This window comes from Budorcas taxicolor, chromosome 25 (assembly GCF_023091745.1).
Source record: "Budorcas taxicolor isolate Tak-1 chromosome 25, Takin1.1, whole genome shotgun sequence".
NCBI classification, from domain to species: domain Eukaryota; kingdom Metazoa; phylum Chordata; class Mammalia; order Artiodactyla; family Bovidae; genus Budorcas; species Budorcas taxicolor.
In genome coordinates, this window is record NC_068934.1 from 18,438,823 (window position 1) to 18,466,077 (window position 27,255).

The 27,255-nt window shown below is 40.7% G+C and overlaps 1 protein-coding gene across 1 annotated transcript; it reads left to right on the plus strand.

Moving 5' to 3' along the window:
* The first annotated feature begins 954 nt into the window (after window positions 1-954).
* ALG8 (ALG8 alpha-1,3-glucosyltransferase) lies at window positions 955-27,002 on the plus strand. Its single transcript, XM_052662182.1, has 13 exons — window positions 955-1,061; window positions 5,610-5,688; window positions 11,126-11,319; window positions 14,011-14,120; window positions 15,093-15,160; window positions 17,609-17,735; window positions 18,293-18,396; window positions 19,192-19,312; window positions 21,927-22,066; window positions 23,407-23,546; window positions 24,834-24,931; window positions 25,240-25,312; window positions 26,387-27,002. The coding sequence occupies exons 1-13, from the start codon at window positions 967-969 to the stop codon at window positions 26,616-26,618; spliced, it is 1,581 nt and encodes a 526-aa protein (XP_052518142.1). The 5' UTR covers window positions 955-966; the 3' UTR covers window positions 26,619-27,002.
* Window positions 27,003-27,255: the final 253 nt, after the last annotated feature.

Here is a 27,255-nt window from a genome sequence, read left to right on the forward strand (position 1 = left end):
CATCTATTTCCCATGAAGTGATGGGACCGGATGCCATGATCTTCGTTTTCTGAATGTTGAGCACTACTGTGTATAAAATAGATAACAAGGACCTACTGTATAGCACAGAGAGCTCTACTCAGTACTCACTAGTGACCTAAAAAGGAAGGGAATCTAAAAGAGTGGATATATGTATAACTGATTCACTTTGCTCTACAGCAGAAACTAACCCATTGTAAATCAACTGTACTCTAACAAGAAAAAAAATTTATAAGGCATTTGTCCAACATCAGACAGTACACAAGGGAAACAAGACTAGCTCCATTCTTTGTCCCTCGGCTCTTTTGGCCCGGGTATCAGCAGTATCCACTGTAGGACTTTGTAAGACCTACTGAGAATCTGAACTTTAGCAAGGCCCCAAGAGTACACAAAGAAGAAGCACTAGAGTTGAGTCAGGCTTCACAGCAGGCTCCCCTCAGGCAGGTGCCTTCCCCAAGCTTTCCCGTCGGAATCTCTGCCAGGCCATTTTCTGCCTGGAGCTAATAATATTCTAGGTGTTCACATTAGGTGCCTCGAATATCCTGAGCTACTTTTATGCACTATCACTCTGGGATTACAATTCTTTCCATTAGTACGTGAACGGCTCTACGAAAAAATACAGTTTTCTCTCAGCTAGGTTTCCCAACGACAGGCAAAATCGACAACCAGAGCAGACACTCAACAACTTTGTGAACCAAAACAGAAAAACAGCCTGTGGAACTTGTCGCTCTGGAAACCGCGCAGACTCTGGGAGGCTGTCGGGGCGGGGAAGGAGGCGGGGCGGTGAGAGCGGGAGGTTTAAACGCCCCAGCTCCGGCCTCCCTCTACCCAGCGGCTGAGCGGCTAGGCGCATGCGCGCAGCTCGCGGGCGCCGCCTCCGAGGGCCCCCCGCATGCGCGGGGCGGTGCGGGCGGGTCTAGTTGATTGAAAGCTGGCGGCGCCGTAGCAATGGCGGCTCTCGGGATCGCGACCGGCGGTAGCAATTGGTTTTCGGCTTTGGCGCTCGGGGTGACGCTCCTCAAATGCCTTCTCATCCCTACCTAGTAAGGGACCCACACGACCCGGGGCTGGGCGGGGAGGCCCGTCGGTTAGGACGGGCGAGAGTAAGCGTGGATGAGAGGAGGAAAAGGAAGTCATGAGGTCGCTGCTACACTTTGCTATTGCTATGCTTGCCACTCAGCGCTTTAATGATTTTACCTGTGCACAAGAATCTAGTGACCAGATCATAGCTCAGGGTGGCTGGAGTCATGTCTGGCACTGACTTTAGTGTTTCTGGGCTTCAGGGTCCTCTTCCTTAATATGCAGGTAAACAGCATCTACCGCCAACATTCGTTCAAATACAGTATTTATCAATTGCCTCCTGTGCTAATATGCACTGTTCTAAGTCCTGGAGAGGCAGTTGAGGAAGACATTTACAGCCCTTGTCCTCGAAGGAGTTGGTGGGGGCAGATAAGTTTCATATTGTGATGAGGTCTGAAAGAAGTAGAGAGCGACTACCCGGCAAGACTATATTCTTAGGAGATGATTTTTGAGTTGAAAGCTGTAGGGTGCAGAAGAATAAGCAATGTGAAAAGTAGTTCCAGGTATAGGAAAGAGGGAAAAGGCCTTGTGGTAAGAAAGAACTCAGTATTCTAGGAACAGAAAGTGACCATCGTGACTGAAGAGCAGTAAGGAATGGAGTAGACGGGGCCAGGTCACTCAGGTTTAGACCAGTGTTGACACATGGATGCAAAACCAGGCTGAAAGCATGGAAACAACCACCAGGTGTATACAGTGGGTACTCAATATTTACTGATGTTGGCGTCCACATTCTGTTCATCCTAATTTTTCTCCTTTGACTTTTTCCCTCTTTCCTTTTCTCCCTATGGATCTCCCTACTCCAGTTCCCAGTTTAGGATTTGGTTTATTGGTATCCTTTAGTTCAAGATCTTGGTGACCCCTTGTTGGGTATGAAAGAGCTGTGTGTATAGAATGTAAACACGTAGTGATGTATATATAAGCAATGAAGTGTTTATGTAGGTTTAGCAAAATGAATTACAGGAGCTTGGAAAAGGGGTTTGGCAGTTGAACTTTGCAGAACTGAAATAAAAAAACATCTTTTCCTTTTAAAAGCAAATTGGAAAAAAAATCTTTCTAAATATGAAGAAAGTTCCTTTCAAATCCGAATGAAAGGGAATTTTTCTTTTTAAACTGTGCATATAAATCGACGTTCCTTGCTTTAGTTACTTCAGCCCAGAAATGTGTCTTCAGTGTGGTTATTTTGAATACTGCTCTTGGTCCAGGATTAAGAATGTGTACAGTTGTAGTTGATGGTCTGCTTCTCAAACAGGAAGACCCTGGGGTGTGAGAGAGAAGCTGCAGGATAAATGCAAAAGTATTCACCAAAGTGTTTTTGTTGTCATTGTTCAGTCACCAAGTTGTGTCTGACTCCTGACTCTTTGCGACCCCGTGGACTGACTGCAGCATGCCAGGCTTCCCTGTCCCTGTGCCTTTTTATACAGTTCATGGGGTTCTCATGGCAAGTATACTGGGGTGGTTTGCCATTCCCTCCAGTGGATCACATTTTTTCAGAACTCTCCACTATGACCTGTCTGTCTTGGCTGGCCCTGCATGGCATGGCACATAGCTTCATTAAGATGCACGCCCCTTTGCCGCGGCAAGGCAGTGATCCGTGAAGGGGACCAAGATGTTTCCTAAGTGCTATATTATGAACCAGATACTGGGGCTGGGTACTAGAGGGGAGGAAGAAAATGGATATGACCCCTAAGGCTACAGAGTGTAGTTTTGGTTTGGTTTGGGTTTTTTGGCTGCATTGTACAGCTTGCAGGACTGTAGTTCCCTGACCAGGAATTGAACCTGGGCCTAATGGCAGTGAAAGCTCTTGAGTCCTAACCACTGGACTGCCAGAGAACTCCTGTGTAGTTTAGTAAGGATAGCAGTCCCAAAAACAGATCAACATAAGTGTATAATTACATAACAATGCTTATGTTTAGTGTTATGAAGGGGAAAAATGATATCCTATAAGAAGACTAACAGGGAAGACTTATTTATTTTTTTAAAGTGATGGCAATAAAGTACTTTTTAAAGTAGATTTATTTATTTATCTTTATTATTTTGGCCATGCCAGGCAGCCCGTGATATCTTAGTTCCCTGACTCAGGGATCAAACCCACATCTCCTGCAGTGGAAGCTTGGAGTCTTAAGTATTGGACCGCCAATACTCTGGAAGTCCCAAAGACTTACTTTAGATTGGGTATCAGGAAAGGTCTCTGACATATAATGAGGCTTGAAGACATACCTAATAAATGTCTTTTGTTGAACATATGTGTGCATTTCTGTTGAGTATGTTGGGGAGGAAGAAATTTTCATTTACCCTTCTGGCCAGGTTTTTCTGGCTGGTCTATGAATTAGATTAACAGGAGAAAATCAAACAAAAGTGTAACAGCATGTACATGGGAGAGACTCAGGATAACAGAGTAACTTGCCAAAATGACTGAAACCCCCACCTTAAATACTGTCTTCAACTAAAGACAAGCGGATGTTAAGGGTAGTGGTTTGGGACTTCAAAGGGGAGAAAGGCAGTCAACATGAACATGGAAAAGCAAACGCTTGGTAAACAAATGTTTGCTGGGCCATGAAAAGACAGTGGGCCAGAGTGGACTCTGATCTCTAGGCTCTGATGAATTTCTTCCACCACACCTAGCCCATATTCTTGACCAGCATCAGTGGTGATAGCTCTATTCCAGGAACAAAGCCCTTTGTATAAATTCTTTAGGCACTTAAGAGGGTGCTAAAAAGTATTCCTGAGTCTTCTGCTTCTTAAAAATAATTAGCTTAAATTAATCCTCTTGCCAAAGAGACACATTTTGCTCCCCTGCAAGTATATATCTAGAAATGGAAATGTTAGATCGTAAGATCATTTGTGAATTGTGATTCTGAGAAATCTGTAGGAGATTCGGGTGACATTGTCAGCAGGAAGTTGGAGATGCCTCTCTCTAGAACTCAGGAAAGAGACCAAGGTTGTGTATGTGATTTGGGAGTCATCATTCCACAGTTCATAGTGGAAGCAGTAAGTGAATAAGATTGTCCAGCGCAGAGTAAGCTGTATAGAAGGACCAAGAACTGAACGGAAGGGAACATGGGCTTGATGAATATTGGAATGGCAAGCCATGAAAGAGACATGGAGGAGCTTGGCTAGGAAACTCATCACAGAGTTGTCATTGTAGAAATATATGAAACATTGGAAAGTATAAATCAGGTTCTGCTGTGGAACTCATTGACTCCGGTGAGTGGTGAATTCAACAGAATGTATGGAGCCCATCCACACACATATCAGGTGCTGTGCAAGATGTGGAGGGGAAGTGCAGCAGTGAGCAAACAGAAAAATTAACTTTCGCTAAAGTAGAACAAAGGGTGGCTGAAATGCACCCCAAAATATGCCTCTTTGGCATAAGGATGTGGGGGGACCTATTAATTTGAGGAACTGCAGATAGAGGAGAAGCTCTGAAAGCTGTCAAAGTTACTTTCAATGGAATACATTAGAAAGGGGGCCTGTATCTGGAAGGTAGCTCTTACCAGAGATCACTTTTTCACCTAAGAGACTTACCCTTGAGGCAGAGCAGCCTTTGTGTGCCGAACACTTTCTCTTCTCATTTTCCCAAGAGTTACCTTCCCCCTGTCTTTGAAGCCTCAACCCCCTTCCGCTCTCCATAGCTCTCAGAATGGTGAGATGAGCCTAAGTCATCTGGCCACCTTATGAGTCTCGTCTCATATCTTCTGGGACTTCTGTACATATGTAAATAATTCAAATTTTCTTTTGGGGGGACTTCCCTGGTAGTCTAATGGCTAAGACTCAGTGCTTCCACTGCAGGAGGCATGGGTTCAATCTCTGGTCAGGGAACTAAGATCCCCTTTGCCCATGGTGTGGCCAAAAATAGATAAGTAAATAGAAATAATTTGTCTTTTTTTTCCCTCCTGTTATTCCACGACTGAAGTGACTTAGCAGCAAAAGCAGCATTCTGTCTTATGTCAATTTAATTCTTAGGTAAGCCACAGAACCTAGAGGGGTTGAAGGGAAAACAGTTTTCCTCCCCTATAGCGCACATACTTGGATATATTTATATTTAGTGAGTGGGAGACTAGTAAACAGTATTTGGAGATAAGGGAAAGACAGGACCATTTTTTTCCCCCACGTTTTCTGTCTCATGAACCTACCTACTCATCCTTGAAGATCCAGCTTTTGTGAGGCCTTTTCCAGATCATGAATCTTACTAACATTGTTTATGAACAAGAATAAGTCGTCTCTGAGCAATAGCCTGAGGGCCTCCCATAAGAAAAAGTATGGGCTTTTAGGTCAGCCTGTGGTTAACTTAGAGACCCTTTTCACTTAGATTCCCCAGCTTTTCCAGAAGGAAGTCTGGCCTCCAAATAAGTGAAGTGTTTCAGGCTTACATAGTACCTATTTTTGTCTTTATAAGATAGTGAGCTGTGACTATGTAAGGGGTGTTGATCCATTTAAAAGCATAATTTTAGAAATGTGAAATTGATAAATATTTTGAACTCTCATTTTATTCATCTGATTGTTTTGAATAGCCATTCCACAGATTTTGAAGTACACCGAAACTGGCTTGCTATCACCCACAGTTTGCCAATATCACAGTGGTATTATGAGGTAAGTTGTTAATTTTAACCCTTATCATATAAATATTATTGATATTAAAAGAGTTCTCCCTGTGATCTTAGGTTGAATGGATTGTTAAAAAAATTGTATTCTTTCCTCATGTTACCAGACAAAATTGGGGCCCCCGTGCCAGGCACACACAAAACCAGTCTACTGACCTGGGTCATGGTGAGGGAAAATACAGTATTTATTGCAGGGCACCAAGCAAAGAGAATGGGCATCTAGTGCTTGAAAGACCTGAACTCTCCAGTGGCTTTCAGGCAAGAGATTTTAAAGGCAGCAGTAGGGGGTGAGGGTCACAGGGTACATAATCAGCTCATGCATATTTTTCTGATTGGTTGGTGGTGAAGTCATAGAGTGATGTTTAGGGAATCTTAATCATCAACCTTTTGGTTCCAGCCTGGGGTCTATGTGCTGTGGTCAGCATGTAGTTACCATCATCCACCAATTGACGGTATTAGTTTCTGCAGAACAGCTCAAAGATATGAGTCCAGTTGTTATCTGTATCCCTTCAGGAGGATCTAAAAGTCCTGTGACTTGTTCTAATCATTAACTCCTTGAGTTTGCTCTTTGGAAGGCCAAACAAGAAGTGGGGGCCATGGAGAATCTTATACCTGAGTAGACCCCACAGCATTTTGTTTGGTTTCAGTCCCCCCTTTTTGATACTGCTCAATTCCTGAGGAGAATGTGGTGGGACAAGAAAGGGAATAAAGGGACTTCCCTGGTGGTCCAGTGGTTGGGAGTCTACGTGCCAGTGTAGGGGACAGGGGTTCAATCCCTGGTCCGGGAAGATCCCACATGCCACAGAGCAGCTAAGCCCGTGCTCCACAGCTGCTGAGTCCACGCTCCCTGGAGTCTGCGGTCTGCAGTAAGAGAAGCCACTGCAATGAAAAGCCTGCACTTCGCAACCGGAGAGTAGCCCTCACTTGCTGCAACTAGAGAAATCCTCACGTAGCAACGAAGACCCAGCACAGCCAAAAATAAATAAAATTTTTTACAAAGGGAATAAAGTTTTGGATAGAGAGGTTAATCGCAAACTCTGCAAGGGAGCTCAGTTTTAGGAGGAGTCAGTTTCATTCAGTTCTGCCCTCTGGTACTATTAGGGGACCCCTTTACTTCAAAATGAGTTTCCCAAATTTTACAGGGGGAATTATAATATTTGCCACATCCTTTTTGAAACTATATTGGATAGGGAAAAAAGGAAAAGTAGATTCTAGGCCTGGCTCTGCAGCACCTAGAAAATATATTTCATCTCTCTGAGCCTTGGTTTTTCGTCGGTTACATGAGGATTTGGAATGAATTATTTCTAAGATCCTGTCTCTCCCTAGCATTTTGTGATTTATGAGGACAGGAATAATGAAATGTGATGTGTAAGTATCTGGCAATATACAAACCATTCTCTCCCATTATTATAAAAACCATGTCTCTGTTTTTATTTCTGGTATGAGTTACTAACTTACATCTGATACTTCATGGAAAACAGACGGTAGCTCAGAAATTACTTGATCAAAAACAGCACTCTGATGTCAGGGAGGTTTTTTTTTAAGACAACTGCTAAACTCTTTCTGTGAGTTTGTTGTTGCCTTTTGGATTTTTAGGTCAAGTCATAATAGACCTTTGTACTGAAAAAGCTTGAGAATAACTGATCTAATTGACCAAATTCCTCTTCACATAATAACACTGCAAGTATTTAATAGGAATGTGAAGGAATTTTAAGTAAGTAATAATGCAAACCAGTGAGGAAACTTTATGTGTGGCCTAGTAGTCAAGAGGTTGGGCTGTGGTTCCAGACTGTCTAGATTTGACTTTCAGCTCTGCTGCTTAATACCTGTGCTGGGCAGCCATGCGTAGGCTACTTGACCGCTTAAAGCCTCAGCATCACCAACTATTAATATTAGATGATAATAAATAATTATTGGGATAAAGTGAATATAATGTATATGATGTACTGAGAGTAAAAGTGCTTATTAAACATTACTAAAGGTTCTTAATGATTAGCATTATTGATATAATAACCTTTAACCTATAAATGAAAAGGCAGTCCCTTGTCTCGCCATTTTTTCCTTTTATCTCTGACTGTTCTTTCTCGGTCTCCTTTGCTAACTCTTCTGAATCTAAATACTCTTTCAAAAGCTGGTTTCCTCTGGGCTTCTCTTTGTGGTTCCTTTTTCTTTTAATATTCTATCATTCTTTCTGGATGTTCTCTCCTTTACTCCTATAATTTTCACTACTACCTATTATTTTAGGTCTAGTTAGGCCAGAGCTGTCACCTGTTATCCATTTATTTTAGATAAAAGAGGTTTATATGAAAAGAGATTCTAGTAATGGTGTACTTCTTTGTTCTTCCTGCTCTCCTCAGCAGTAACAATGAAAGAACTCAATGGGGCAAAACTCGGTTGGCAGTGAGGCTCACAGAGGGATGGTAAAGTGTCTGCCGTGGGTTTGGCAGGATCTTTCTGTCATACTGAGGAGAGCAGATATTGAGTAGTAGATTGCCCTGAAGAGCCTTCCTTAGCCGTGGCTTCTAACCTTCCTTTCTGCTCTGACCTCAGAAGGATTGGTCCCTTGGTTGGGAAAGACAAAAACACCCAAGTAAATGTTTGTGGAATGAACACAATTGTTTTGAATCTTTGTTGACCTAAAACTAGTAGACTGACAAGTTATTTTTCCAGCAAAAATGGACTTACTTAGGATCAACAGAGGCTTTCCTGGTGGCTCAGATGGTAAGAATCTGCCCGCAGGACAGGAGACCTGGGTTTGATCCCTGGGTTGTGAAGATCCCCTGGAGAAGGGAATGGCAACCCACTGCAGTATTCTTCCTTGGAGAATCCCATGGACAGAGGAACCTGGCAGGCTACAGTCCATGGGGTTGCAGAGTCGGGCATAACTGAGCAACTAACACACACACAGACACACACACACACCCACAGGAAATCAACAGGAAAAAAAAAAATCAAGAAAATTGCAATTCAGGGTCTTCAACTGTGGCAAGGTCCCTGCACAGCGAGGGCAGGAGAGCTCCTAGAAAGAGGGGGAAAGGAAGTTGGGAGGGCTGTGGTCAACAAAGAGCCATGGCTTTTCATCAGCTTGAGTTGTGGCAGCCTCGCGTTGGCTGAGCCAGAGAGACTTTCTTCTTCCTGTTGGGCTCTGCTGTCCTCCTGGGGCCCGAGACCTCCCCCTTCTGGTCAACATGTAGTCACCATCCTCCACTGGGTGAGGGTCTTAGCTGTTCTAGTAGCTTCCTGAGCTAATGGATTTGGAGTCAGGAGACAGAATATGAGCCCTAGCTCTACCACATGTAAGTGACAGAATTGGTCACTTGGGAGGAAATGTGAGCTAATAGCTTGCTTGGCTTCCCAGAAGCTGTTTAGGTCAGAGGATGGCTCCACTGGAAGTTCCTGAGGTCAGGAGGACCTTCTGGGCTCGGCGGGGGAAGTCTCAGTGGGGAGAAGCAGCAGCATGGAGAGAGGATCTGTGGGGTTAGAGACAGCAAGGGAAGGACAGGGACACTGTTTTGGGAAAATGACTGTCTCTCGGGCAGCACCTGTTCCTTTTCTCAGTCCTTTTAACGCTTCCTGTTCCCTGTTTTATTTAGAATAATAAATATGTCAATAAAGTAGGAAAATCTTTTAGACTTCCAGTAAGATAAATGGCCCTTTAAGGGTAGTGTGAGCTCTGACATAGAAACTGTGGCTGGAAACCACGGATGTTAAGAGTCTAAATTCCTGTTGAACTTCTTGAAATTATATAGACCAGTAATTGCTAAATGTTAAAATATATATATATGTATATATATCTGTACCCTAGCAAGAAGTCATTTTTAAGCATTTACTACCCAATATGTCTTTATAAATTATAAAAGTACTACTGTATTAATACACTTTAAAAATAGAAATCAAGAAGGATAAGATTAAAAAATAAAATTTCTGATATTTCTTTCCATTTTTCAGTGGCTCATCTTGTTTATATCCCACACTGGAGACTTGAGATTAGAGAAGGAACATTTCATAAGGGAGAATTTAGTGGGTGGTTTTGTAGATTGAGTGCCCTATAGAGAGCCTCTGGGCTGGATCAGGGCTGAGGCTTTTGCATTTTATACCTGCCCGGGGCGTAAACAGGCTGCTTCTTATTAGGACTTAACGTTTTCATTCTTCCTTATCAGGAACAAAGAGCTAACAAGTTATTTGAGTGTCTCTTCCCTCATTTTATAACACAGGAGAGACCCTAAATAATAGCCCCTGTGGGCACCAAGTTAGTACCAAGGGAACCCTTAGTGTACTTCCAGAAGGAGAGGAGCTTTCGATTGAAAAGCCCCACAGGTGCAGAGTAGAGAGAGAATTGCTATCCCAGCTCTTTAGGTATAAGATCTAGGTTTAGTTTTAGGGACAAGTGATAGAAATAGTAATCACTTTTATAAATTATAATAAATAATATTTATCAATACTTAGTTTGTATCTGATTCAGTACTATACACACACACACAGGTAAGATGTAGTGCAATAATTTATGAGGTGAGTACTACCATTCTTGCTGTATGAATGCAGGAACTGAAACAAAATACCAAACTATAGTACCATAAAGTTTATATATAGTTTATATGTTTTTGTATAGTTTATATATTTTTCATATGATTTATATTTTCATTTAATCATTAGTGACTGTTTATTCATTTAACTAATGATTGTTCGTAATATACCAGGAACTTACTCAGTGTTCAAGATACAGAAATGACAGGGTGGTTTCTGCTCTGAAGGGTCTTATAACCTAGTGGAGCAAAAGATAAGTAGCATCAGTGTAGCATTTTGTAATTTATAAATATATTTCACATGTGTTATCTCATGTAGTCCTCACAGTATCTCATTTTACAGGTAGAGAAGTTGTGTCTCTGGGACAGAACTTAAACCCAAGCTAAAGAATCATTTGTTATACCTTAATTCCATTTTTGGGGCTTCCCTGGTGGCTCAGTGGTAAAGAATCCTCCTGCCAATGAGGGAGACATGGGTTCAATCCCTGAGTCAGGAAAATACTGTGGAGACGGAAATGGCAACCACTCCTGTATTCTTGCCTGAGAAATCCCATGGACAGAGGAACCTGGCAGGCTACACTCCATGGGGTCCCAGAAGAGCTGGACATGACTTAGCAACTAAACAGTAATGCTCCCTTTTTATATTTAGATGAATAGAACGATGTCATAAGCAAATCCATTACTACAGGGTTTCAAATTAATTTTTTTTGAAGTACAGTTGACTCTAAGGAACTTGAAGACTATAAATTTTTCTATTTATGGCATATTTTAAGTGTAATTTCATTTTATGTATGTGTGTTTGTTTGTTTGTTTTAAGACCAGAGGATGAAATTTTCCAATCTTTGTATCCTCTTTGTTTATTCAGTTACTTAGGATATATTCTGTCTTCTGTTTTTACCACAGGCAACTTCAGAGTGGACCTTGGATTACCCGCCCTTTTTCGCATGGTTTGAGTATGCCCTGTCACATGTTGCCAAATATTTTGATCAAGAGATGCTGAATGTCCGTAATCTGAATTACTCCAGCTCAAGGACCTTACTCTTCCAGAGATTTTCCGTCATCTTTACAGACGCACTCTTTGTGTATGCTGTCCATGAGTAAGTCTGAGAATGCTATTCCGTGTGGAAGATGTTGAGGAAATGGTATCAGATAGTATTAACCTGTTCTTCACTGTGGGCAAACGAAGTTCATATAATAGCAAATGCTGGGACATTTATAACTGTTGTGTTTTAAACTGCACAATGAGCAGTTACAGCTAGCAGTCTAGCTGAATCTTGTGGGAAAAAAATGGGGGTTAAGGTGGGGTTACAAGGTAGAGATAGTACAAGATTGTAAATGTTGTGAAAAGTAGGCCCGAGTAGAGTTCCAAGACCATTTCTCCTGCCCAGAATGGCTCTACATGCCTCTCTTTCCTGTCTTGTAGCAGGCCACCACATGCTGCTGTGACCTCCCCCATTCTTCAGGATACTCACATACACACAACACAGCACACTCATGCACACGCACGCATAGTGCTAACCACCAATGGCGTGTCCGTTCTAGTAAACTCAAGAAATCTTACTGAGTGCTTCTGGTTGCAGTCTCCGGATTCGTTCCTTCACAGAGACTTCGTTAATTTTAAGCTGTGTTTATATTATATACTTTTATGTTTTGCACCTTTTACTTATAAGTTGCTTTTAAGTAGTCGAATACATATATGTAGAATGTTTTGCACGGTGACTGCCAAATAGTGAGTTCCCAGTCATTGTTGGTCTCTATTCTGTCCTGATACTGAAGCCTACTCATATGATTGTGACAGAGAAGTAACTAGTGCCCGTTGTCATAAATAGATCACTTCTGTTTATGTGGCCTTCTCGAGTGAACCTCTTGCCCCATTCAGGAAAGAGTCCCTTGGGGGTGTTTGAACCTCTGCTCATTCTTATGGAATAACTCCTATTTGGCTCCCTGACCTTTGTTCTGTGTATGACCTGGCAAAAGTTGGAGGAGAAGGTGATATATCATGTACTCCTTTTAACTCAAAATGTTTAAATTCATGCTCCCAGGGAAGGGGTTTGCAGGCAGAGAGAAAGAGAGTTCATTTCCATCTACAGTGTAAGAACAGCTAAGATAAAAACTTCAAACAAGGCACTATGCGTAGATTAGTAGCTTACTTAATTTTCTCAATTACCCTGTAAGGTTACTCTCTCTGTTTATGAGGAAACTCAGGCTGCAGGGAGGAAAAGCAGGACACCTTTTCCTAGCCCCTGTCCAGCTGCATTTTTATTATGTCTGCTTTCACTTTTAGCTTTGTTTGTTTTCAGGATTTGCTGGCATACAGATGAAACACATTTAAAAAAATCTTTTCATAGAATAATACATTCTTGTTGTCAAAATTTTGGAAAACAGTACATATACAGTGGTTCAGATGGTAAAGAATCTGCTTGCAAGATGGGAGAACTGGGTTCAATCCCTGGGTCGGGAAGATCCCCTGGAGGAGGGCATGGCAACCTACTCCAGTTTTCTTGCCTGGAGAATCCCATGGACAGAGGATCCTGGGGGGCTGCAGTCCTTGGGATCACAGAGTCGGACACGACTGAGTGACTAACACTTTCACTTTCACTAAAGTTAACAGGAACCCATATTCCTCCACTTACTGCTATCACTATCAACATTTTGGTGCCTATGGTTTCAACCTCTTTTTGTGTCTGAATGTAATTTTTACAAAATAGAAATGGATCGTACTGTTGTCACCTGCTATTGTCACTTAATTACTGTATTCTTTACCTTTAAATGACATACTTTTTTTATAGGAGTTTTTTTTAACTATTTGGGTAGTTGAAAGCTGCAAGTTTGTGTTTCTATTCTTTTTTTTTCTTCCTATCCCCTCCACCACCCTCTCTCAAACTCTCGCTGGCCTATTCTTAATTTGGCTGGTTTGAGGACATATAATTTAGAATGCTGTGTTATCCTGGTCTGCATTTTTTTAGTCTTAAGGACTGAAATAGTGTGTGTCCTCTCAATTTTCAAAATTCTTTTGGGTTTTTGGTGTTTTAATTTGTTTTATTAAATGAAGACTTTGTTTCATGTCACCGTAGCTGAGAAGGACATGGAACTGGCCCTGAGGACTTTCTTTCCACTACCACCTTTTTAGGTTCAGGAATGGCATGGACACCCCAATCCTTGTTTCTAATGAACTGACAGGGAAGCAGCTAAAATTTTTGTAACCCCCTGGAATTACTTGGGAACAGTGACACCCAAAGGCACTTTAACTGAAAAGTTGTCCATATCACCAGAACTGGACACTGTCACCTTTCTTTTTCTCCCCTGTTGATAACTGGCAACATTGAGCTGTGATTTGGGTGCAGACCTATTGAAGGGCTACAAGAAAGTCTCCTGGAGTCTCTTCCCTCCTTTTTAAAAAGAAAACCTTCCATGGTCCTTGGGAAGTAAATGTTATACTCTTAGTGAAAGCATCTAGGATATACTGAGTGCTCCATAAATAGTAGCGTCATTTCCTTGATCTTTTCTCTCCTCATTCCTCCCGTTTCTTCCTTCCCTTTTTTCCCCTTCATATTTGAATTGATATAAACCTTAGTTTTCCAACTGCTGTTCAGCCTGAATGTTGCTTTTCGATCATTCATTTTCAAAATAAAATAGTTCCACATTAAAAAGAAAAGAATGCCATGGACAGCTTCTCAGGAATGGCTAATAAAACACAACAGAATATATCAGAGCACTCTGTATAAGCACTGTGACGTTCTAATGAAGATAGAAGTCGTTTCTGATTCTTTCCTCGTGTTCCAATTTAGGTGCTGTAAATGCATTGATGGGAAAAAAGCAGGCAGAGAGCTTACGGAGAAGCCGAAGTTTATTCTGTCAGTACTACTGCTGTGGAACTTCGGGTTGTTAATTGTAGACCGTATCCTTGACGTTTTATGCGCTGTTCCCTTATTTATTTGATATGTACTAAAGTATAAGATTAATTCTTTCTGTAATGATGATTCTGAAATGTGAGCTGCTTTTGAAAGTGGATATGGGATGGGTTAGTCAGTTCCCCAAACTGTGGTCTCTACGCAGCTTTACCACCCTCTGGTTGTGGAGCACTTGGTCCCTGAAAAGTTAGTGATGACGTTCGAGAACCAGGTAAATCACCAGGAAAGCAATATACTGGGATTTAGCTGTCTTATATTAATCTAATATACATATCTGAAATAGTTTATATTATTCTAAATACTTTTTGGAGAAAAGGGCCTATCACAGAATTGCATGTGAATCCTGCTCTTCTCCCCTCTTGGCTTACCCCACGTTAATAGGCAAAGTTCTTAAATCCAAAGGGTCTGAATGTAACTAAAATCCAAATGGCAGAAGCCAGATTTCTAGTTTTCATAGACATAGCCAGGTGTGGGTGAGAGCACCTAGACTTTGGTTTAAGTGTGACCTGAACTCAGATCTCAGTTTTGTCATCTGAGTGACGATAGGCCATAAGTATAGCAATGCTCTGGGCCCTGACTACCTCACAGGTTCATTGTATACTTACTGACAACGAAATGCTGCATGAAATGGCCTTTGGTAGCTGTTAGGTCCCTTCCTTTCTCATCCCTGATTCTAGAAGACAAAACAAAACAAAACTCCTTTGGCTGTTCATTCTTTAACTTTTGGAAAATAGGGGAAGGTTTCCTGGTTTTCTACTTAAACATAAATTTTAATTTAAAAGTTTGTCCAGAATTTTACAATTTATACAAAACACTGTTATGCGAAGTCCAAACTGGTAATAATATGTTGTCTTTAATTTACCTGAAAAGTAAGCACTTGTAACTTTGATGCTCAGTGTGCTGGCACAGTTCATTGTGAATTTGGTATCCTTTGTTTCCTTTCCTTGACCTAAGTCCAGATATTCACTTCCAGTACAATGGTTTTTTATCTGGATTAATGCTGCTCTCCATTGCACGATTCTTTCAGGTAAACACAGAATAGGCTAATTATATTAGTTTGGTTTTTAGCTTGTAAAGGTGATAGGTAAATTTATTTGACCAACTGTTTTCCATTGCCAAGTGCTATTCACACTTTTATTGAGTATTTCTCACAAATTCCGTCTTCTCTTTTAGTAATACTTTTCTCCATTTTACAGAGGAGAAAATTATACTCTAAAAACTTGTTAGGGTGTGGCAGGCCTGAAATAAACTTGAGTTTATATATTTGGTTCAGATCATTTGTCCAGAAAGGAAGTCTTCCATAGTTTATACAGAATAGTAACTGTGATGGTGGGGCCTTACCCATCAGAAGCATGTAGCATAGTGTAATGGAAAGTATGGGATTTGGAACTGAAAGACCTGGGTTGAAATCTTGAATAACCCAAACAAGCTCTGTGACTCAGACAAGTTATTCAAAAGCATTGGTTGCTTCAGATTGGGTCCATTATATGTAATATCTTATTGAGTAAACCTTGCAACTATTGTGTGAAGTTGTTAAAATTATCCTCCTTTCTTTAGAGGAGGAAAACAGGTAATTTAGATTTCTGGACATCTCCTCATCTCTGGGATTGGGTTTTAGGAATCTCCAGGGAATATTGATATACCATCAGGTTTGGGAACCATCAACCCAAGGCAAGTCTTCCAACCCTCCCAGGCTCAGTTTTCTCATCCATAAAATAAAATTGACCCTTGATACATTCTGTTTATTAAATGGGGCCACTTACCTCACAGGGACTTTGGAAAGATCAAATTCAGTAATCTTTTTTAAAGTTCTTTATCAACTATAAATGTCTGGATAAGTTTTTTTTCTTTTAACCATTATAAGCCACACTATACATAGATCATAATTGGCGTTCAATGAGTGAAGGGTGAATGGTTGTTGAACAAATGAACTAAAGTTTAGCTGTAGAACCAGCTGGACTTTCTCTGAATCTTAAATAAATAATAAAACTGGTGGAGAGATTTAGAAGCATCCCTTTGGTTTTGCCTTACCATTGCTGATTCATCTGTTCTAGACCACACCTGATGAGACAGTGAAAGGAGGAACCTGGTCTTTCACGGTCCCTCTGGCAGTTCCTTTGCTGAACCCCAGGACCATTATCTCATTTGGTCCTTCCAAAATTCCCGTGAGGTAGGTAGAATTCAGACTTCTCTAGTCATAGTCAACTGAGTTTGGAGGGTTGTTTTTCCCCCCCCCCCGAAATCAGAATGCCTTTACTTCTCCTAAGTAGTTTGTTAGATCAGGTACTACTTACTGCCTTCAGCCCAGTTGTACTCTATGTTACCTAATATGTAATGTAAGATTTAAGTGATTCTTTGTTAGCATAGTTTATCTATAATTATTCATACTCTGATTCCCAGATCTTCTCTGGAAATCAGCTCCAGCTATTGTTTAACTATAAGAGGGTGAAGGTAATTAATGTCTTTGGGTCCCTTAGCGCGAATTTGTAGTGTGTTGTTATGCCGATGTATCTAATACCTCAACATCAAACTTAATAAATATTTGTTGAAATAATGAATTTATGAACCTGCTAGGCTCACTGTAAAAGCTAGTTGGAATCAATTCCTGCTGTTCTCCTTATACTGGTCTTCCCTGCTGGCTCAGTGGTAAAGAATCCACCTGCCAAGCAGGAGATGTGGGTTTGATCCCTGGGTCAGGAAGATCCCCAGAAGGGGAAATGACAACCCACTCCAATATTCTTGCCTGGTAAATCCCATGGACAGAGGAGCTTGGTGGGCTATAGTCAGTCCACGGTGTCACAAAGAGTTGGACATGACTTAGAGACTGAAACACCACCAGTGTTATATTTCTCATTGTACATCACATTCCTAGAACTTATTTATCTTGTAACTAGAATTTTGTGCCTTTTGACTCCCTTTATTCAATTCTCCCTCCCCCATTTTTCACCTCTGGTTAACTACAGATCTAATCTTTTCCCTATGAGTTTGTTTTTGAAGTAATAATTGATCTACAACACTATTAGTTGCTGTTACATACATAATGGCTCAATATTTCTATCCATTTCAAAATGATCACCATGGTAAGTCTAGTTACAATCTGTCACCATACTGAGATGACAGATATAGTTCCTGACTACATTTTTCATGCTGTACATTTCATACCCATGATTATTTGTTTCGCAACTGTACTTCATCTCTTAATCTCCCTCACCTATTTCTCTTCTCCCCTCACCCATTTATCTTAACCATTTTCAAATATAATAGAGTTCCAATGCCCCTTCGCTCATTTTCCTGTAATATTACTATCATATGGTACATTCATCAAGACTAAAAAACCAACATTGGTACATTCAGATTTCACCAGTTTTTCCACTAACATCCGTCTTCTGTTCCAGGATCCAGTCCAGGATGCTACATTATGGTGTTTAGTCTACCCTGAATTTTGAATTGATATTTCTCTTTTCAAATCTCCCAGAAAAGGCATATGGAAGGAGCATTTCTCTTTGCTGTTCTCCTACATTTCAAGCACATCTACCTCTATGTAGCACCAGCTTACGGTGTATATTTGCTGCGATCTTACTGTTTCACTGCAAATAAACCAGGCAAGTTTTAGTGATTGTGTTATTTTTCTTTTTTTTATTTTGTCTTGACTTAGTGGCTTGCTTTTTAATTTTTATTTATTTATTTGACCACACTGTATGGCACTTAGTATCTTAGTTCCCTGACTAGGGATTGAACCCATGCCCCCTGAAGTGGAAGCATAGTCTTAACCATTGGACCACCACCAGGGAAGTCCTATGAGAGGGTTTTATGAGGCACAGCAGATATCTTTCAACTATTGATACTATAAAAATGGGTAAAAACCCATTCTTTCTTTTCTGTGTTCTTGCCACATCATAAAGATTGGTATACTGTCATGCTTCTGCTGCTGCTGCTAAGTCACTTCAGTCGTGTCCAACTCTGTGCGACACCATAGACGGCAGCACCAGGCTCCCCCGTCCCTGGGATTCTCAAGGCAAGAACACTGGAGTGGGTTGCCATTTCCTTCTCCAACGCATGAAAGTGAAGTCGCTTAGTCGTGGGCTACTACTAATTTGAGCATGTTGTATAAGCTATGGCTTTCCATGCTCCTGGTTAACGATAATGGTCTTTTCTGTAGATGGATCCATCCGATGGAATAGCTTCAGCTTTGTCCGTCTTATTTCCCTGGGACTGATTGTTTTCCTAGTTTCTGCTCTTTCGTTGGGTCCTTTTCTAGCCTTGGTAAGTCTTTTATTTGTTATAAAGAAGACATGTTTGATGTTATTTAGAAAAAATAATAAAGCCAGGGATATATAAAATAAGCAAAACTACTCCTTTTTCACTCCTTCCAACTATAACTCCACAAAGATAGGATGGTATTCTTTTAGACATTTTTGTGCCTATGCAAATATGTATGTGCATATATTTGTGTGTTTAACAATATGTTTCACACACACACACACTCTGACACAGACTTGATAGTATTCACAGATTTCTGGATTTGTTTATTTGCTTGTTTGCTAGGTTTTATTTGTAACCCCAAGTCAGTCCTCAGTGTTTTCCCAGTCAGTCATTGACAGCAAACATTCTAAAGTGCCTAATATATTACAGATGTTCAGCAGGTGTTTTTCCTTTTTTTGCTTCTTTCCTTGTTAATTTTAATTGCTGCTAAAACTGGGAAACACTGCATGTCTCATCAAGCCTTCTGCATCATCCCCATTTCTTCAGTAAACTTGGTGAAGCTGCAGTCTGTTCTCCTTTGCCCCTTAGCAATTCCTCCATTATTGTATTATATATTATACACAGTGTTGGACTGGTATTCAGAGTACTTTGATATACCTTGTCACACATGACAGATGAGAAGGTTGGACAAAAAGAAGTTCTATGAACTGCTCAGCATCACATAACTATTTCCTTGAAGGAACAAATACTGGAACTCAGACCTCATAACTTTCTTCACACAATGCCACAGATAGTACCCTAGTTCTCTTTTTTAATTTAGCAAAGATTGATCACTGTTTAATCTCTTTTCAACAGAACCAACTGCCTCAAGTCTTTTCCCGACTATTCCCCTTCAAGAGGGGCCTCTGCCATGCATATTGGGCTCCAAACTTCTGGGCTTTGTACAGCGCTTTGGATAAAGTGCTATCTGTCATCGGTATGGTAGCAAACGTTCTTACCTTTTTTTGGGGGGTGCTCTCTGCACATGGTTTTTGGGATCTTAGTTCCCCAACCAGGGATCAGCCCGGGCCCCAGCAGTGAGAGCACTGAGTCCTAACCGCTGGACCTACATGGAGTTCCCTAAGCCTTCTTACTTAGACTGTGAATATTGCAAGCGCTAGTCACATTGAGAAATGGAGAAAAAACCCTGCTTTGTCTTGTCAGTGAGGCTGAACTGTTTGTTCTCCAGCCCCACGTTTCTGCTCTCAGGATAAACAGAGAAGTGGTTCTAGGGACTGAGACCTCAGTGCCTGGAAACAGACTGTGTTCCTAAGGCTTCCCTGGTGGCTCAGAGGTTAAAGTGTCTGCCTGCAATGCGGGAGACCCGGGTTCAATCCCTGGGTCAGGAAGATCCTCTGGAGAAGGAAATGGCAGCCCACTCCAGTATTCTTGCCTGGAGAATCCCATGGACGGAGGAGCCCGGTAGGCTACAGTCCACGGGGTCCCGAAGATTCGGACACGACTGAGTGACTTCACTTTCACATTGTCGCAATGAGATGGTTGTTCCTTTTCTTGGGAATAAAATATTTATACTTTTTTAAAAGGTAATTTTTACCTTAAGTAAAACGTTTTTCAGCAGTTAAAACCTTACTTTTAAACTTTAAAATGTGAAGAAGCGTTTTTAAGAATGTATGTTATGATTCTGGGTATTAAAGATAATGGTAGGCATGCATTCAGCATGAGATGAAAGAAAGAGAAAACTTAGGCTATGCTTTTAAGTTTGAGATGTGATGAAAAGGAATTTATACCTTCAGACTATTCTGAAAATAACTGACTGTAGAACTACTCACAGTCTGTCATCTGTGAGTACAGCCTAGCGTGATGGGAAATGGCAGGATCAAGAGAAGGGCAGACAAGCTTCTATAACCAGACAGACAGTAAATATTTCAGGCTTTGCAGGCCACATAGCTGTTTTGTTGCTTGTTTAAACCTTTAAAATGTAACATCTTATTGTGAGAATCAAATGCAACAATAAAGACATGCCAAGCTGTCAGTAGCGTGGGCTTTGGAACCAGACAGTACTGGATTTGAGTCTTCCACCTAAGTTGTTTGACTTTAGGCATGTCGCTCATCTTTTTGTGCCTCAAGGAGCTAAAAGTAATGGCTGCAAAGACCTTGGCATATGGCAGGTGCTTAATGCGTGGCGGCTGCTATTACAGTTTTGGACACGTACTTGTGAGAAGTCATAATTTGGTATTCTCACTCACCCATTGAGCCCAGCCTTGATATATATGGCATCTTATAAAGTAAGTTCTTAACACTTCTGAAAACTTTAAATGACTGGCATAATAGGAGGTACAGGGGCCACTTGCCTTATCTGAGTCAGGAAACTGTTGGACCTCATCTTGTGTATCTGTCTCCTCAAGGATGTTGTAAATGGAAGGCCAGTGGCAGATTAGGCAATTCTGTTTCAGGCAGGTAATTATTAGCTTTAAGAGAGAATCTGCAGGCTGAAGTCAAAAGGGAAGAGGTGCATGAATAGAAAGTATTTTCGTAATCTACACTTCTCTCACATTTCACTAATTTTCAGTGGCACTAGATGGGGCCATTCAGATGCTCAGACCATCTTTGACTCTTCTGTTAGCTTGTTTGGGCTGGGGCTTGCATCGTTATCCTCGGACTTGGTTCATTTAGTAAGTATTTCTTGGAATGTTATGTGCTGGGCATAGAAATAAATTGTCATTTCTGCCTTTAAGGAAGCCAGTGTAGGAGAGTAAATGAACATATAAACAGATACAGTGCAGCGTGTATAAGAGACCACCTTAGCCCACAAGAAAACCAGCTTTATGTCCTGAGTTAGGAGCTTTCTTAGGTAAGGGAATTAGAAGTTAGCTCTGTAAAGTGAGTAGGCCATTCTCTGCAAGAGGAGTAGTCTGTGCAGAGGGACACGGGTGTCTGCGGGGTATGTCAGCTCACTGCAGCCAAACTATGTTTAACAAGGTTAAGCAGATGAGTCTGGCAAGGTGGGCGGGGCTAGATCATGGAAGATACTGTGGGCTGTGCTTAGGAATATGGACTTTATCCCATAGTCAAGGAAGGATTCAAAGCTGGCTTGTGACATGGTAGTATTTGAGAAAGCTTGCTTCATTTTACAGATGAGAGCAAATTGTTGTCCATGCTACCTGCCAGCGAGGTTTCCTGTTCCAATATAGACAACCATACTGTAAACCAGAGGCATTTTAGGTAAATATTGTGGGACTGAGTTAATGAAATCTTGACCTTGAAGCAGTCATAAGATTTAGTAGCATATTCTTTTTTTCCTCAAGGAATTGATTGGTAAAATATGGTGTGAAAGTGTCAGTTGCTCAGACGTGTCCAACTCTTTGCAACCCCAGGGTCTGTAACCCGCCAGACTTCTCTGTCCGTGGGATTCTCCAGGCAAGAACACTGGAGTGGGTTGCCATTCCCTTCTGCAGGGGATCTTCCCGACCCAGGGATCTAACCCAGGTCTCCGGCATTGCAGGCGGATTCTTTACCAGCTGAGCCACCAAGGAAGCCACGTAACACATGGGGTGCCATTGATCAAAACAAAATGTCTATTTACTCTGTAGGTTTAGAACTGAAACTTCTTGACCCCAACAAGATTCCCAAGGCCTCAATGACAAGTGGCTTAGTTCAGCAGTTCCAACACACAGTCCTTCCCTCAGTGACACCCTTGGCCACCTTTATCTGCACTCTGATTGCCATGTTGGTAAGAATTCACACGTGGGCCTCGTTTCTTGAGTTGTCTCTCCTTTTCTTTTGTGTGGCCGGTTGAATTTCAAGTTTTCCTAACCGTAGGATAAATTCCATGGCTGTAATCCTGCTGCAGATTGAGGGATTTCCTAGCAATTCTTAGGGTAACTTTGAACACCATACGGAAAGATTACTAGTAAAGCCTCTTTGAGAGAGGTCCTCACGAGAGGCCAGTAGACCATCTGTTCACCATCAGATGAAGAAGAGTGAAAAGCCCAGGGGGGGATCCTGGACCACACCGTGGAGAAAGAGGACAGTGAAGTAAGGGCATCAGGTTTTTGTTTTCATCCATGGCGAACTAATCAAAAGTCTAAATTTTTCTGATCCGCCTGGATAGTTTGTCTTGATAATGAGCTGAGATGTCACAGTGGCTGTTTGAGCATCAGATAAGAATCTTATATGAGTCAGATGCTGTTAAAGGCATCATTCAAAGTTGCTTCTGTTAGTGATCATGATGAACTCAATTTTTGTGATATAATTTTAGAAATCAATATAAATAACTCAGTCATACCTAATTACACTCAGTTTTAATTTTTGTTTCGGAATAATCAAGCCTACTCACAAGACACCTGACCCCACTTAATTGCATGGCAGTACTGGTAGGTAATTAAGCTCTGTTGGCCTATTTATCCACATGTTCTAACTGAGGTTAAACTTTTTCCTAAAATTTCAGCCTTGTAAGCTGCATGTGGAAGGCCTTGGATTGCTTGTAAATTACACTACTCCAGCTCACAAAGTTAGATGTTTGCTTATTACTGTTAAAGATTTTTTTGATGTGGACCATTTTTAAAGTTTTATTGAATTTGGTACAAAATTGTTTATTTTGTGATCTGGTTTTTTGGCCACGAGGTATGTGGGAATTGAACCCACACCCTCTGCATTGGACGAAAGTCTTAATAACTGGACCACCAGGGAAGTCCCTGGTGTTTGTTTATTAATATGCTAAGATTTAATTTATTATTAGTTCCACAATATCGATGAACTTTTGTAGTTTGACCTAAGAAGTTTAGTGACTATTAGTTAACTAATTATGAAGGTGTAATAGGGGGTTATACTGGCTATCCTAGAACTTAATTATCATTCCTTATTAATTTTAATGAGTTAAATATATATTTCCAAATGCCTTTTTCTGAGTAGTGTTTCTATGTTAACTTTTGGTGGACTGTTCACAAAGCGAATTATCTCAGTTTGATGGAGAATAATGAGCTACTGTTTTTCAGAATGATGTAAATTATATTCACCTAACAATGTTTCAATAAATGATACTGAAGTTTTATCTTTGCCTATTGTTTCTAGCCCTCTGTTTTCTGTCTTTGGTTTAAACCTCAAGGGCCCAGAGGCTTTCTCCGATGTCTGATTCTTTGTGCCTTGAGCTCCTTCATGTTTGGTTGGCACGTCCATGAAAAAGCCATTCTCCTCGCAGTTCTCCCAATGAGGTAAGCTCAGTTAGTGAGCACTTCTGGCATATTTCACAGTGACCCTGTTGTTTTCCGTTTGATCTGTCCCTTGACATGTTCAGTGGGATAGGCAAAGATGTGTGGGAACAGGTTTATACCTGGACAGAATGGGAATGCTTAAGTTGGGATCCTTGGACCTGTGAAAGTTCTAAGATATGCAGAACTGCCTGTATTGTTCCTTCATTTTTTGGTAAGGGGTCCTCTGGTGATTAAGAGTCATGATACCAGTCTGTTACTGCTGAATTTTGAATGGCAGCATAGTATGAAAAAACATGGTATTTGATGTCATCACACCCACAGTTCCTTGTTGGGGTGTTGTTTAGTCGAAGTAAGGAGGGAGTCCATTATGGAATAATACCTAACATACACACAGTGCTTCAGAGATTTCAGAACTGTTTTTGTTGTTCGTTGGGATTTTGTTTTGTGCTTTTGTATTCTTTATTTTGAGCCCCACAACAGCCTATAAGATAATTAGGATAAATGATTATCCCCTGTCTTTATAAAGCCCCAGAAACTGGGGCTCAGAGTTTGACTTATCCAAAGTCACACAGCCAGCAAATAGCAGGATTAGGACTTTAACCTGAATCTTACCATAGTGAATCTTAACTTCTTTTCACTGTGCCATGCTAAAAAAAAAAAGCACAATGTGTCCATTTTATATACAGTCGAAACCCAATTACATAGATGATAATAGAATTAGCCCTTTCTTAACCTTTTTCTTAAATCCTGAGGGACATCATTTAAGCTCTGAAAGAACAGTAAGGGAATATGTCAGATCAGTACATGTCTTGTCTGAGTTCATTTAGCAACTTGGAATTTCCAAAGTAAAAAATAGGGCAAAATTCCTGATGTCTTTAGTTAGAATTCTAACTGAACACCAGCACATGTGGGGCATTGTCCCAGAGAAGAGCTATAGGGTTGGAAATAAAACTCTCAAGTCCAGTTTCCCTGTCTACCACCATTAGGCAGCTCCCAACTCCACAATATTCCTTTCTTTGAGGAGGCAGTTACTCAGAGAGACAAGATTCTTTTTTGAATGTTCCATGATTCAGTGTAGTACATTCTTCTATGTACTGCTTCAAGTTTCCCACTAAAAAAATTAATATTCTCAATTGAATTGGACTTGTAGCAAAGATCAGTATGTTATTTTATGCAAAGCCAGTTCTAGAAATAATATTATATATATATAGCTATTTGCAAGTATAAGCTTCATTTGATGTTTTAATGAATTACAGTAAGAATTATTATGAGAATTTTTATTTTTAGCCTCTTATCGGTGGGAAAAGCAGTAGATGCTTCGATTTTTCTGATTCTGACCACAACAGGACATTATTCCCTCTTCCCTCTGCTCTTCACTGCACCAGGTAAATAGCTTCTTTGTAAGAGAGATCTATTTAATTGTCATGTTTTTACATCAGTGCCTACAGATCAATGCTATCTGATTTAAATTACCTTAAAGTCTCTTAGAGAAAGCTCATCCATTCTCTTAAATAAAACCTCCAGTATATCCCTAATTCTCAGTATCTTTAGATGTCACAAAAATGCATAGTTAAGCTCAAAAAGCATTCCTAGCACTATATAGCTGTGTCATTGTGATTATATTCCCTTAAGTATCATAAACCTTCCTCTTACCAACTTAATCATCATATGTACCTTTTTATTCTTTTAACAGAACTTCCCATTAAAATCGTACTCATGTTACTGTTTACCACCTATAGTATTTCCTCACTGAAGACTCTGTTCAGGTAATCTAAAAAAGTACATTTAAAATTCTTTTTACTCTTGTGAAATGTTTCTTCCTAAATGATTAAGTCTTTTACATTTTAATTTTTTAACTATTAGTGGTAATATCACAACATTACAAAATATCAGCAGTAGCAGGAGAAATTACCCATATTCCATCACTCTGAATAAGCCAGACACAAAAAGGACAAATATCGTATGATTTCATTTATATGAAATTGCTGCTGCTGCTGCTGCTGCTGCTGCTGCTGCTAAGTTGCTTCAGTCGTGTCTGACTCTGTGCGACCCCATAGACGGCAGCCCACCAGGCTCCCCCGTCCCTGGGATTCTCCAAGCAAGAACACTGGAGTGGGGTGCCATTTCCTTCTCCAGTGCATGAAAGTGAAAGGTGAAAGTGAAGTCGCTTAGTCGCGTCCAACTCTTTGTGACCCCATGGATTGCAGCCCACCAGGCTCCTCCACCCATGGGATTTTCCAGGCAAGAGTACTGGAATGGGTTGCCATGAAATATCTAGACTATGCAAATTCATAGAGACAGAAAGTAAATTAGTGGTTACAGGGACCTGTGGGAGCGGTGGTGGTGCTGGATAGGGAGCTATTACTGCTTTTACTGTCTCCAAAGATTCTTTTTGGGGTGTTGAAAATGTTTTGAAAGTGGACAATGGTTATGGTTACACAACATTATCAATATACTTAATACTACTTAATTACAATAAAAAATGGTTAACAAATTGTATATGACTTTACCAAACAAAAATTATGTACTGATTACCGTATTCTTATTCCAGCGTCACAGTATCCAGCCCCCTTTCCTTTTCCAAATGCATAGCTAGTTCTCCCTCAGCAACTTTAGTTAAGTGACAGCATCAATGATGACTGGATAATTTGGATTGTTGAGTTAATAGAATGATATAGTTTTATCACTTTTTTCTAAATGTGAAATTTTTTGCATTCTTTTGACTCTGGCTTTAGCTGCACTGCACATCAAGACAGTGCAGTTGGGCAGCTTTAGTTGAGAAATGTTTGCAAAAGCAGAATGACTCATCTAAAGTCAGACTTCTCTCCTTTTTTCTTCAGAAAAGAAAAGCCTCTTTTTAATTGGATGGAAACTTTCTACCTCCTTGGCCTGGGACCTCTGGAAGTCTTCTGTGAATTTGTATTCCCTTTCACCTCCTGGAACCTGAAGTACCCATTTATCCCTTTGTTACTGACCTCAGTGTATTGTGCAGTGGGCATCACATATGCTTGGCTCAAACTGTATGTTTCAGTATTGACTGACCCTCCTGTCGGCAAGACAAAGAAGCAATGAGTAAAGGAACTGCTTGGATGTGTTCCAAGCAATTATTTCATGGGAAGTTAAGCAGAACTTGAAGAAAGTTGCTGGTAGCATGAACCATTCATTTCAGTAAATCTGTGGGAGGACCATTCTTGTAAACTTGGCCTTGCCCAGCCTAGCAACCTGATTGTCACCATGGTGAGAAGCCACTTGTCCTCCATAAGCAGTGAAATACATCTGAAACAAATCTCGCCTTCCCTTTTTAAAATTGTCATTGAGACTGCTGTGCTTGCTCTAGGCAAGAAGGGAGACTGATCAACAGCATGATTTTCTGTAGCCTATGATAACCGTCGTCAGGATATAAAGCATAATTAAGATCATGTGCTAAGGGAAGTATAAATAAAATACCATTTTGTATTTCTGCACAAAAAACTTTGGATTATTTCCAGCTCCTCCATTTCCTTGGTATGCACACAAGCAAATGGTGTGCACTAATCCCCATTCTGTACACCTTGTTCCAGGAGGTGCTTTTTTTTCCGATTGAAATTATGCATAGACAATACTCACAAAGACAGAATATTTAATGATCTGTTTGGCCTGTCAGCGGAGATTATAAACCACTCTGCTCTTACATTGAGTTAAGGACATCTTCTACAGTTCATTTATTCTA

Coding starts and splice junctions, on each gene's coding strand:
- ALG8 (XM_052662182.1), top strand. CDS start 967: ATGGCGGCTCTCGGGATCGCGACCGGCGGTAGCAATTGGTTTTCGGCT. Junction 11,320..14,010: donor TTTGTGTATGCTGTCCATGA/GTAAGTCTGAGA, acceptor GTTCCAATTTAG/GTGCTGTAAATGCATTGATG. Junction 23,547..24,833: donor CTCGCAGTTCTCCCAATGAG/GTAAGCTCAGTT, acceptor TTTTATTTTTAG/CCTCTTATCGGTGGGAAAAG.